Source organism: Pundamilia nyererei, unplaced genomic scaffold (assembly GCF_000239375.1).
Source record: "Pundamilia nyererei isolate P.nyererei 1_Seehausen unplaced genomic scaffold, PunNye1.0 scaffold00029, whole genome shotgun sequence".
NCBI lineage: Eukaryota > Metazoa > Chordata > Actinopteri > Cichliformes > Cichlidae > Pundamilia > Pundamilia nyererei.
In genome coordinates, this window is record NW_005187430.1 from 3887089 (window position 1) to 3901269 (window position 14181).

Here is a 14181-nt window from a genome sequence, read left to right on the forward strand (position 1 = left end):
TTTTTTTTCAGTGACCTTTACTTATCGGTCTGAGTTGACACAAATTAAATATATCACTTTCATGTTCTTTGACAATAAAATAACCTTTATGACGACTAATAAACCTGTCCCTAAAGGACCACTGGCTCTAAATCAGTTGCATCTGACAGCACGTGTGTGTCTTCAGCTCATGATAACAAATAATTCAAATTTATAGATTAGTTGTAGACGGCCTTAGTGCTACTAATTTCAACTATAATATATTGCAGGGTTTTCTGCCATTGATCATATTAGAGTTAAAGATATACCGAAGCCAGACACTGCATAAAAATATAAATCAACAAAAAAGGCTGTGCCTATGTCTGTTTACCCCTGTGTCTAACTGAATAATTCCCTATTTTAAAAATTCACATAGAAAAGAGACATCATTCTTTCTGTTTTTCAGAAGTAAAGATGAGTGGGTGCTGGAGAAATATGCAACTATTTAAAATTGCAAAGAAATAATTTTGTCATCTGCTTTACATAATATTATTAAGAGTGCAGGAATTCAGATAACTTCCTCTAAATAAGAGTCTGAAAACAGTATTGAATATCCATGATCTTTAGGGCCTCAGACAGTACTAAAACACTTCTGTATGTAATCACTGCATGGGCTCGGAGAGACATTTAAAAACAAATTTGTTGGTGCATCCATGCATGCAAGGTAAAGCACTACTACAATGCATAGACAGTGTTGGGGAGTAACGGAATACATGTGCCGGCGTTACGTATTTAAAATACAAAATATGAGTAACTGTATTCTGTCACAGTTACTGTTTAAAAAGGTGGTATTTAGAATACAGTTACTTTGTTGAAATGAAGGGATTACACGGCGGCCTTTTCCTGTTTCGTATGTTAGGCTATGCCCTCTCTATTTTTGACAATTCCACGCTGGAACAAAACACGCATTAAGAGAATAAATGCCTGCCGCTAGCAAAGTAAAGCTATTTTTCCGCTACGAGCCCGACACAGAACCCGACGTATTAGCCAGAGGCCCCTTTACTGCGGTTCGGAGCCGCGGACCTGTTTTATATATGCGCAGAATAGTTTTCTATACAAGATCGCTGCAAAAAGTGCAGCCTTACCTAATGTCCACCCTACTGTTACTCATTTTATATTAAGATTTAAAAATCTAGTTGGTGTTGGTATGGCGAGTATTCTTCAGTAATAGTAAAGAATCACACAGCAATAGTACATTCATATAATTGTAAAAAGCTTAATAATGTATTAAGTAATCCAAAGTATTCAGAATACATTACTCTCATTGAGTAACATAACAGAATACGTTACAAAATACATTTTGGGACATGTGTTCTGTAAAGATTTAAACATTTTTCTGGTGTCATATTCAAATTGATCACATATCTGTCATCTTATTTCTCAGCTTTAGTTGTCTTTAACTGAAAATAATAAACATGAAAGTGTTTAAATTATTTTCTTATTACTGAGGTTTCATTTTTCTTTACATTTTACACAAGATTTCAGCTGTCTGGGGAAACAGGGTTATATTTGGATACAAAGCCCTCTATTTGATCATGAAGGGAAGTTTAGTGTCTCACAACAGAGAAATCTTCTTGGTGTATTTTCATTGATCTAGCAAAGCCGGCAACATGGATAACGTGCATTCCCTCCAATCCTTCTAAATCTCTTCCTGCATCTGTCAGTGCCAAACAGCTCAATACAAGCAGAGCACATGAATCTTCATGATGCTGCTCCTGATCACAACACTCAGAGTAAGACACAGTTCAGAGAAGCACAGCATCCACAGGAGGCTGGCATGATGTGACACATAAATAAAAGAGCAGTCAACAGAGCAACCCTCCAGGATACAGAAAAAAAAGATTTGGCTTTGTTCAATAATTTTCTAAACATCTCTGTCTGTGCTGATATGCATTTCATGAATCGTTTTTGTTATAGATGGCCTTAGTGCTACTAATTTCAACTATAATATATTACAGGGTTTTCTGCTATTGATCATATTATTGGAGTGAAGCCAGACACTGCATAAAAATATAAACAACCCCCTTGGCGTTCGTACTTGCGCTTCGCTGTTCCACTTGAACGACGTATTGTTGTTACGTCGTTAGTTAGCAATTAGCCTATAGCCTATCGTTCACTCAAAAGGCGCAATGGGTGCTTCAACATACGAAAAGTTTTGACTTACGAAAGGAAGTCAAGAACGAATTAATTTCGTAAGTCGGGGTTCCATTTGTACAAAGTTGGGGGGAAAAAAAACACAAAAAATGCGAGAAACAAATCTAGGACTGAATGCAAAGTGAAACCATGAGAAACACTAAGCTTCCAAGTAGGATGTATATCTTTCACCCTTTTAACCTCTAGGTATTATACATTGCTGCAGCTGGTCTTTAGTACACTGATGTCATTGTGCATAAATTAGAGATACAGTGATATCGGATGAATTTTCCCATTTTTATTTGACACCTATGACTCAGTTATGAGACTAACATCACGTTTTTATAAAAAGGCTTGTTGTTTTATGGCTAAAAGAAGGTTAATGAAGCCATAATGATAGTTACATTATCATCATCATTATCTTCATTATAGCTAGGAGAGAGACGCATGTGCGAAGACGAGTAAAAGAAAAATGATTTGGATCGGAGCAGATTATGACGCAGGAATACTAGCACCACCTCAGGCTGCTGAGCGGTGAGCATGTCTGTGTTTACAGGGTTTATTTTGCTGCACATGTAAAATGACTAAACAGTAGAAAAAATAACAGATGTCACAGTTAAGCTGAAATAAAGCTGGCTATGCAAAAATATAAAAGCTACATATTTCAGTGCATCCATGTTCGTCGTCTGCTATTCAAGATATGTTTGATGTAATAGCTGCAGATAAACGGGCTGCATGGGGATGATGCATATGTGTGTGTTGAGTACAAAGATGAGAAAAATAATGTTTGCATGACTGCCATAACAATCCAACACATACCCTGGAGAAGCAGAGGATAGTTCAGTAGCAGGATGTTGGTGAATTATGCCACATACATTTTTTTTTTCTCTTTTGCACAAAAAACTCAGATGACAGAACTGATTTTTCCCCCCCTAATGCTTGAGGATAAAGTGTTAGAAAGAAAGCCTGGAGAATAAATACCACTAGGGTGTTTAGTTTTACAAACTTGCTTCTGCTGACTTCTTTTATGCATCAGAATGAAACACAACCAAAAATGTTCCGATAAGCAGACTTGTCACAACCGATTTTTCTTTTTTTTTTTTCTTGTTCAGTGACAGTTATCATAAGAAATCACAAAAATATCTTACATTAGTAACCGATAGGTTTTAATCATGCAGGTTTTCTAAGGAAGTACAGGGAGCTATTTATTTTTTGTATTTTTTAGTTATGAAAAGTTATGGGAAATGTGTAAATATCTTCTTAAAAAGACATTTTATGTGTATTACATTTATCATACAACCAGCTGCATGGCATAAATTTTGAAGCAGTATAGAAGTGCAAGAGTAGCTTAGCATAACACAAATACTGGGTAGCTATCGCTGTGGCTCTGTCCGCATGTAAACAAGAATCTATATGCCTGCCAACACTTGAAAATAACGATTATTAGAAAAGCTAAACATAAAAAAGGACAAGGTAGATTTAAGAGGTTGTATGTGCTAGCGACCAATGTATACAGCTGATATTCTTTCTTTCAGACATACAGAATATAATAAGATTTCCTTAACATTCGTTCTGTGTAATTGCTTACTTGCTTTTACGCTTTGCTTAGATCAGCTCATTGTTGTGTTTCTGCACATATTTTGCCAACAGGGAAGTTGCAGAGTGCCTTCGGGTGGATAAATTATGCAGTTTCGACACTCATAACTTGGCTGAAGGGTGATTCTCCGGCGTCTTATTTACCTTTTAAATTTTCATTTATCTGCCTTTATGAATGCCAATACCAGCATGACTATTGAAAATACAGACCCACTAGTTAATCTGTCAGATATACTGTGTTGGTGACTATTTCTTAGTAGGTGAAGCAAGATAGTTAGACACATGCTTTAAATGAAATAATTGAGATTCAAAGCTTTATCTGGTCAACTTGAGCCATGATTTCCAACCATTTACAGTACTGTGCAAAAGTTTTAGGCATGTGTGGAAAAAATGCTGTAAACAAAGAGTGCTTCCAGAAATATAAATGATTGTTTATTGGCCCCAAATATATCCTGCAGCAGGACAACGACCCCAAACATACAGCCAAAGTCATTAAGAACTATCTTCAGCGTAAAGAAGAACAAGAAGTACTAGAAGTGATGGTATGGCCCCCACACATCATCGAGTGTGTCTGGGATTAATGAAGAGACAGAAGGATGTGAGGAAGCCTACATTCGCAGACGATCTGTGGTTGATTCCCCAAGATGTTTGGAACAACCCGGAAACAGAGTTCCTTCAAAACTGTGTGCAAGTGTACCTAGAAGAAGGCAAAGGGTGGTCACACCGAATATTGATTTTATTCATTCCATTTCTCTTTTGTTCATTTGCTACATTTTGTTGATTGTAAATAAAGGATTAACACTCCCATTTTTGAAAGCATTCTGTGTTTACAGCATTTTTTCTCATCTGCCTAAAACCTTTTGCACAGTACTGTAGCTTCACTGCACTTTAAAGGTATAAAAATGTATCAGTGGTCTTTTGTATGTTTTCAACAGGTAACGGTTGGTTTAGAAACTATTTGAAATCATGAAAAAAAAAATCAACACAGCATTAACCATATCAGTCAAAGTGCAGGAGGTGAAATCTTAAGAAAATTGAATGTATGCATGTGTGGCAGACTGAGGCAGGAACCTGTATGGATTAAAAAAAGTTGATTGTTTTGAGGATAAATGAATCCCTGGGTCTTTTAACTCTGAAATTGTTTTGCTTTGTGTGTCCTATCCCAAGAGTGAAAGAGCATTTTGTGTAATTAAAGTTGCATGCTGTATTTGTATGCTAGATGTTGTCACATCAAAGAATCCTTTCCAGAAGAGAAAGCTGTTGTAAGTCTTTACTTCCCTCTTCTATGACAGTCGCCATGTTAAAAGAGGCACTCGGTTCTTGTATAATGATTTTTTTTGTCTGTGTGAAAGTGGTTGTGTATGTGCTTGTGCACATCTGTGAGTATTTGTGCAATTTCTTTCCCAGTGTGTGTGTCCCTTTGTCCAGGATGCTGTGATTTTTAGCAGTCAAATCAGAAAACTACCCACGCGACGTGCCGTTGATCTGTGGTTATGGGATGAGTATGTAAACATGTTTGCTTAATGCTCAATAAGAGCCTCACTGAAGTCTGGTAGCATGGCAGGGCCACCTCTCTTCCTTCACAATGTCTCAATAACCTTCAAAGTATCCCTGCTCCATATCTCACTCTTTTTTTTTTTCTGCGCAATCCGCATGCTGCACACATCCACAGGGCCGCGTGACAAACACTCTGAAATGTTGTACTCTAAATTCCCTCAGTGCATTTGTAGTGGAGCTCTTCACCAGATTAAGTTTAATTCCAAAATGAGATATCCACCATTTTAAAAAATGCTGCACACCACCAATGCAAAATGAGTGCTGGCCTGGAAGCGAAACTCAATGTGGATTATCGCTGAATGCATTAGAAAAGTCAAGACCTTTGCTGATGAAAGGATGTGCACTGCTCATAATCACTGCCTGTTAACATGTTTTAGATGTAATGAAGGAAGCCCTTGCGTTTTACTGATAATGTTTCTTCCTTAGGGGAACTCTTTGCCTTCTGGTTGAACTACATGGTCATCCAATTTATGCTCACTTTTAGTCTGATCATTGTCCTGCACTGAGTGGAAAATTTTGCTATCAAAATCTTATATTACAAGGTCTCATTGCAAGTTGATCTATGTACACAAGAAACAGAGATACACATGTTTGTGCTGATGAGGCAATTAAGTAATGGGAAAATAATGAAACTGATGTGTTATAGAGGGGTTGAGTTTTTTGGGGTTGGAATTTTTTATTTTATTATTTTTTTTAATGACATTTTTGTCTGACAACTCGGTGACAGAGCAACAAAAAGTCTGCAACTGCAACTCTTGCCACACATTTCACAGCTCATCTTCTAGCATTTCCCCTCGATTATCAGTTTTGACAATATACACCATTCCTCATGGTCAAAATAAGCATTTTGAAACCTTCTCAAGTCTGTACAATACCTAAAATAAGTTTTACAAATTTTTGTTATTTGTATTCCTCGGTTCCCACAACCATACCCAAATGGTAATATTTGTTTCATCTGTACCACATTTGCATTCATGGCTCTCCTTGCAGTAGGCAAACAAAAGTGTTTCCCTCATTCACTTTTATACAGCGTATTTTATTTCTGGCGTCTAGCAGCGTATTTTTTCTTATGCAGCTTTCAGCCTGCTATATGTGCTCAGACTGAATTAAAATATAAATGTACACAGAGTGTGCTTTATAACAATCCGTACGTATAACCATCAACAAAAGATGTCAAGATCAAAATTGCAACTCTAAAATATTTCCTAGTGATGCGTGGAATTTCATTTAATGTAACGCTGCTGTATTTTTCATCCTGTGGGTACCATGAATGTATTAGTACCTGCTGTTTCTTGAAAGCAAGATGCAAAATAATAGGACATTGGTTTGGTACTTAATGATTAATAAAGTACCAAATGCAAGGGATAGACATTCAGGAGACAGCTGACCTAGATGGAAAGGGCTTTTTTTTTTTCTTTTATCGAGAGAATGAATAGATGGGCTCATTAAGAGCTAAATGTGGTTTGTTTTTTTGGTTTTTTTTTTTTAAACTGTGAATACTGCAGAGCTATAGTTTAATTAAAAAATAAATATTTGATGACTGGGTGGATCATCTTTACAATAAATAGACCGCACTCGTTAGGATAAAGTTCATGTCAAGGACAAACATATTTTAGGCCTTCCTGGGTTATTTACGTGTGCACATGCAGTGTGTTATAAGAAGTCATTGTTACATCTTCTAGCGGCCATTACAGAACAAATACTTGTGCTTGTAAGCAAATAATCCGTGGATTACTTTGTGTTTTACCTTTAAATGCATAGATCTTTTCCATGTATAATAACCCTGAATGACAAAGAGGTCTGAAAATGATGCGTATTTGTATTCATAACATTTCTCATACCAGCAATTGCTGTGTAAAAATAATAACGAGTAATTGCTCCCTGCCGGGCCTGTTACCGTTGCCTAGATTCAGCTCAGTAATTACAGTCTTTCTCTGTTTTGCTCTCACAGAGGCGCCTCCCTCTGGGATGTCCAAGAATGGATACTTCTTTCAAGAAATGGGTGAGTGTGAACCACCAGCACAAGGACAAAATTTTCAACATTTGTTCCTCTTCCACTGTGTATTAAAAATGGAAAGAAAAGCATGGAACCTAAAAGCCTAATCCTCAAAGTGAATATAGCCGCTGTCATTGACGTCTTTGAACATCTTCCTACCAGTAATGTGTAATGTGTATTGTGTAAGGTATATTTAGAGTGAAAGATGTGATTTAAAGATTGGAGCTGCAGCACACGTAAAATTAAAAACAAAAAAACAACCCAAACCTCTCCCAGCTTACACACTCTCCTCCATTTGGATATAAACAACAAACTCTGTGTTATGATAACGGCAGTTTCATTACCTTCAAGCCAAGGAGAAGCTCCCAATTAGTATGTGCAGCACAGGCAGTCAAGACAGAATACACTTGCATTGGATCTCCCCGTCTCCCCCAGCCAATTATTCCCCTCCTGCAACACACCGTCTCATTCGGCACATTCACAGAAGACCCCCTGCCGCAGCTCAACATAAATGTCTTTATTATGCGACCTTTTATCAGATATTAATGTAATTACAATACTGTTGGCAAGTAGGCATTACAAACCACTGTTATCTTTAGTGGTTCATTAGCAAAGGTTGGTCTGGAACGTCAGTGCTCTTGTTGTGAACTTTGCAATTAAAGGGTGAATCACGGTCGCACAGTAAACAATATTTGAAGTGTCTTGTGCTGCAGAAGCAGCTCTGCTGTGCATATGCTATCTGTGTCATTTAGTTCTTTGCTGTGGTGTTAGAAGTGAACAGGTTACTGAGACACAGTGGTGTTATTCACCAAACATGGCAGTTATGTATCTTTTTTTTTTTTTTCTCCAAACACGAAGCAAGAAAGTTCCAAAGTTTCTTTTAATGATCCGAACATGCTACCGTGTGATTGTTGTTCCTTTATGTCCCACGGCGTCTCAAAGGCAGCAGCAAAACCCTGCACACCGTTTGAAGGATGCACATCAATCGTTTAACGTTTTCAACATTCCTCGTCCCTTAGCTCTTGTTCTTTCTAGATGTTGCATTCACCGATCAAAGTTCTGCAGGGCAGCATAGCTTTACATTTAGGAAGCAGTGATTCGTTTATTTCAATCATAGTTTATTTATTTTTAATACAAGAAGCTCTAATTGTGACGTTTTGCATACTTGGAGTTCTAGTTATATGTTATATAAAGATAAATTACATGATTGCTACATGGAGAGATTGGAATATTTTTCATGCATTAGTTTATAAATAAGTTTTAATACATTTCCCTAAAATTAATGCCATTCCTTTTTTTTAACCCTCTAATTTAGTGCTTGCAGTTTAGCAGTTGCTTCTCTCCTCCAAGGTGATTTGAAAGTCAGAGCCCAGCTGGTAAGTCTAAGGCACAGAGGGATGCAGGGAAGGCAACTACACAGTGAAGTTCAAATAATGTCAAATGCTGAGGGTTGATCCTGATGCAAGACAAACTGAATGAACTGAAATTTGGGGCTCCTCACGTATAAGGTCAGCAGATAAAGAGCAAGTGAGATATTGTTCTTGTCGCATCAAGCCGATCGCTGGATGATATTTGGGAGCCCACCAGTTACTGGAGCTTTGGATTTAAGGGGGCCGCTGTCTCGGGAAGAGGGAAAGGAATGAGTCATCCAAACAAGCTCCAGGCTCAGTCCTGTGATGCTTTCCAACATGCAAAGTCCTGACCGTTACACACCAAAACCCTGCGAAAAACAGCGTTTACCTGCTGATTCATAAAAGACTTGTCATGTCTCACTTGTCTAACAGCTTAATTTTCTTAATATTCTTTGACAATTTGTGGCATTTTTAGGTTTTTAGGCATAAAGGACCGCTGCTTGCAGCTATTTGTGCGTTACACTAATTGAAAGCACCTTTTAGTAGTTGTTGCTGCTTCCATTGACATTAAAACACTACTCTTATGTATTCATATGAACAGGAGAGGAATCGTGAGCTGAAAAAACAAATTTCAGCTTTTGCACCTTAAAGGGCACATCCTGTACATTGGTTTTGTTTGACTAAGTCTGGATATTTTGGACATTGTCCATCCGAAAATGGTTAGATTCATCTCTTAATGTACACCGACACAAATTTTAGGTCCATAGTTTGCCTATTTTAAAAGATGTAGAGGAAGGAGAAGTATTTGGTATTTAGACTGACAGTATGTATACATGTCAGTGTTTTAAGGTGTAAAATACACCTTAAAACACTGACATGTATACGACTAGTTATGTCTAATAATATCTAGACATAACTTTTTTTCCCTGTTTTTCACTTGAACACACTGTCATTCTCAACCGTATCATCTGACAATGAAAGAGACTGTCTGGAAGAAAGAAGCTCTCTAGTCATACTTCAGGTGACACTTGAGCAATATTTTCTTATAATTTTCAGGGTTTTTGTTTTAAGCAGCAGATGTTTATTACAGAGTCTGGATGGTTCACTGACTGTCAGATGAGTTGTCACAGAGAAGCATAATTGCTGTAATAATTTCCTGTCACTGTCTAAAGCTTTACCTTTTTTGAGTGATTTTTGGACTAGATTTATTTTGTGAAAAACTTCACTCAGAAATTTTATTTATTCCTTTCACATTCTTTTATTTATTCCTTTCACATTCTTTTATTTATTCCTCATTTTGAAAGTGTGCCATAAACCTCTACAAAGCACTAAAATAAATTTGACTGTTGGATTTTGTGACTTTGGCTGAGGATAACAACAATAATTAAAGTCAGTTTGCTACCCTGCCTGGTAGCCGGTGAAGTCCAGGAGGTGACCCTGTGCTGTTGTGTCCCCAGAGCAGCGGGAGGTGGAGCAGGAGGAGGGCAGCGAGGGCCGAGAGGAGGGACAAGATTCGCCGATCGCCTGCGGAGATGACATCCACCTCTATGACAACCAGATCAGCCCTGGGCCAGGTCAGTACAGAGAGAGAGAGGGAAAGAAAGTGAGAGGGCAGCAGGGGTTAGAGTATGCAGTCTGGACAAGGAGGAAGAAAAATAAACTTGATGAAGCCACTGAGAAGGATTTTTAAGTGAGTTGGAAATTAAAGGCGATAGACTCCATAAATAGAAATAATTCTTTGGTTTTATAGAAAAGCTGAAAGCTTGATCTGTTGTTTAATCTGTAAAACAAACTGTTAGAAAGAAAATGCTAAAGATGAACTTAAACCTCATCAAATATTAATTTAACACTTTTGTTAGGTTTAAACAATACTGTACATATAAGATTCGAATATACTGAACCCACAGGCAAATCCCAGGATAATCTGCAGTCCCCTGCAATAGTTTCTGCTCGTGTTCAGCTGAGCTTTATCTTTTAGTTTTGCAGCCATTAGTTTACTTTTGGTTTCTTTGTCACTCACATCAACATCATTACCAGCTGCAACAAGCATCATGTTTTAGAAAAAAAGCTGTGTGCCCTTTTTCCAGCACCAGATAGCAAAAAAACCGAGTCGGAGACCACCTTCTAAAAACATAGTGGCACAACTAACAGCAGCTAAAGTGAGTCTCATAGCAATCATGACACGTGCTAAACTGGCCGGACACATGAATCTATGTGAATGCCAATATGTTGTTGAAGTTGTTAGTAAGTTGATATGGATACAGGTGGACATACAGGTAGAAAATGAGAGAGAATTAAGCTTCATAAGGATTAACATCTTGTCTCACTGACTAATGTTGTTTATACAGTCACCAGCATCAAACTCATTCTGAATCTGGTGCTGTCAAACTTTGCCTAGGACTTGAAAATGCTACATGCATAAGGAATTACATCCATAAACTGTCAGATACAGAGTACACACATATATAATACATGTTATCTATTAGCATTTTATGACAAGGAACATTTTTTTCATCTTTTAAGCTAAACATTTACATGAAAGTTGAAGTTTACATGAAATAAATAAACTTGGATAGGTGGGTTTTTTTTAAAGGAGACCACTGTCTTCCAGTCAGCATAATCATAATCAATAGAGCATCATATAGGAAGGAAGAAAAAGAAAACCTGTTGAATAAAGCCGCGTGAGAAACATTTCAATAATTTCTGTGGAGTTCTGGTGGGCGCTGCCCTTCCACAGACCGGTGGCATGATGGTGTTGACTTGATGGACAGCTACTCAGCTGCAGGTGCAGATGATTTTGACCCCATCACCACAATCCCGGTGGGTCAACCCAGGTTATTGTTGCCATGGTAACAGTCCCAGGTGCACCATAGGGAGAGGAGGAAAGACAGAGATGCCCATTTGCTTTGAATGTGACAGGTGACCATGCCACTTAGGCTGGGTCTCCATACATAGTAACACTTAAGGCATCTGACAAGAGAGCTGTAGTGGTGCAAGCTGGGGACAAGTTAGAAAAACAAAGCGGCTGTGATAATGCTCTTCTTCACGTTGAACAGCTTGTATTTATGTCGGGCCTAAAATAAAAGCATAAAATACCTCATTTTTACTCACCTCAATTATCGGTTTTGTATCTGTCTATACGCCAGTGTGACAGTCAGTTCCAGACCAATGAACTATCAGGATGAACAAAACAGGAAGCATTTATGGAATTGATTGAAAAAATTAACTTTATATCCAGTGTCTTCAGTAAATTATAAAACTGCTGACAGCCTTCCCGAACATCCAAGAAATATTGCAAGGGGGTAGATGCTACAGTTAAGTATAGCTAAGTCTATGGAAGGGTAGGATGAATTGATATAATCTCAAGTTATGTAATTGTCTTCCTGCTCATCCTTAATCTCAGTGAGTATGTTCACATCCTGAGCTCCAGTGATTTGTGTAATATTCCTCTCTCTCTATACAGCTGTAATATGTTGAAATCTCGCTGCTGTCAAAATTCTCACCTGCAGGAGCAGAATGTTTGTCATGCACAGCAGTTCCTGCTCACAGATTTTCAGTGCATTACTCATTGACAGCACAGCTGAATGCTGATTAGAGTGTTTTGTTTTCGTTCCTGGCTGCCCCCAGCCTCACAAGTGTAGCTGTCACATACATTTGATCCCAGTATCATTAGTTGTTTGCATCTTATTTTTGCTTTTAATTTGTGTCACAAATTATCACAGACCACTGTGGAATATGTCCACCATGTCAAATTAATCTAAGACTGACTAAGACTTTTAATCACATCCTGTCTGCCTGAATAAGCAGTGGTTTGGAAAAGCAAATAACTCAGTGATTACGTCATACCAAGAGACAGCAGCTCCTATCTTAATCTAATTTTAAAAACATCTGTCTGTTTAATTAATTCATGAGAAAATGTTTGTTTCAAATGTATCTTTCAGCCCGTTTTCCAGGACAGCATTCAATTGTGTGTAACTCCACCATATTCACCATTATATGTTTTTATATATATTTAACTAGACCGTTTCTACCTTCCTACCAATCAGTCTTTAGACCAGATGAGATGAGCAGCAGAAAGCAGTATAATGAGCATGAAAGTCAGAAAGAAAGTTGGATGTGGCAGCACAATGAATTAAGCAGAGGATCTTGATCTTGGAGAGTGGGGTTTAAATTCCATGTGAGGCCAAAGGTCAACAATGAAAAAGTCCTCTTATTTTTAGGTGTATTAAGCACGGGCACAGGCATGTGCTGTGCTTAATCTCAAAAGAGCAAGAGCTGCAGGAGGAGGGGTTTCTATTTTCATTTTTATTTCCCCTTTCTTGATTCATGCCTGGTTTCAGAATATTACTGACAAACGTGGCCTTTATCAGTAAAACCCTTTATCAGTTCTGAGGTTTTACATACCAAGACATAAGACAAATAACCCGTTTCTTAAAATTACATAAATAAAACGTCAAATGAATAACAAAACGTGACATATTACACTGTGTCATTATTTATTTAGCAAAAATGAAGCCAAAATACAGAAAATGTGTAGTGAGCCAGGTGCTGATATTTGATGGCACTCGAATTAATCAGCAGCAGCAGTGACCGCCTCTATAAAGACGCTTTGGCAGTTTGCACTTCTGGAGTATTCAAATCTGCATTTATACAAAACCAAGAAAGAAAGATATCACCAACTAAAACAAATGTTCTCAAATGAAAACATTCAAGACAGCTGCTGATCTTCCCAGAACTGGATGTCCAAGCAAACCCACTCCAAGGTCAGACAACGCTCAGTGAAACTGCAAACACTGAAGTTATCTACAAGCATCTGGTGGATGGGGTTTGGGTTTGTTTTGCAGCCACAGGGCCTGAGCACCTTGAGTCCACCAAGAAGAACTCTGTATACCAAAGCATTGCAGAGCTAAAGGTTGACCAAATTGGGTCAATCAGCGGGACAGTGACCCAAACACAGCACCAAATCTACAACAGAACGGGTGTGCAGAGATCTGTGTATAAATAATAATGTCTGCAAACTTAAAAAAACTGAAGCAGGAAGGGTGGGTTAAACTTGCTTCATGACTTTGCAGAGACCGATAGTCACACAGAAAACCATTACTTCAAGTTATTGCTGTTAAAGGTGGTTCTACAAGTTGTTTCATTTTCTTCAATTCATAGTTTTTGCAAAACGAAACAAAAAAACCCAAACAACAGCTGACATTGTGTGCTGTTGTTTCTAATACTGATTCCTGGTAATGAATGTCCTGATATGGTAAAAAGAGAGTGCACTTTCTGTCGGTTCTGAGTAGGGATGGGTATCGTTTAGGTTTTATCCGATACCGGTGCCAAATCGGTACTTTTGAAACGGTGCCGGTGCTTGAACACAAAATTGGTCCAAAAACCTCTCATGTTCAGCTGGTTCACCAGGCCATCAGACTGCTGAACACGTCATAGACACCTCAGCTTCACTACTGGAACTTTAACATTATGCACTCCATACTGTACAGTAATGCCACTGTTTTGCACATGTCTCAACTCTGTATATTT

The 14181-nt window shown here is 38.0% G+C and overlaps 1 protein-coding gene across 4 annotated transcripts in view; it reads left to right on the top strand.

The window, feature by feature from the left end:
* slc4a11 (solute carrier family 4 member 11) overlaps positions 1 to 14181 on the top strand; it is a 104739-nt gene that overhangs the window by 45809 nt on the left and 44749 nt on the right. For 3 of the 4 annotated variants that reach the window (XM_005728661.1, XM_005728663.1, XM_005728662.1), the window contains exons 2-3: positions 7256 to 7306; positions 10110 to 10226. In XM_005728661.1, the coding sequence (XP_005728718.1) occupies positions 7256 to 7306; positions 10110 to 10226 (168 nt within the window). The remainder of the gene's footprint in view (positions 1 to 7255; positions 7307 to 10109; positions 10227 to 14181) is intronic. The other variant, XM_005728664.1, reaches the window with a different exon arrangement.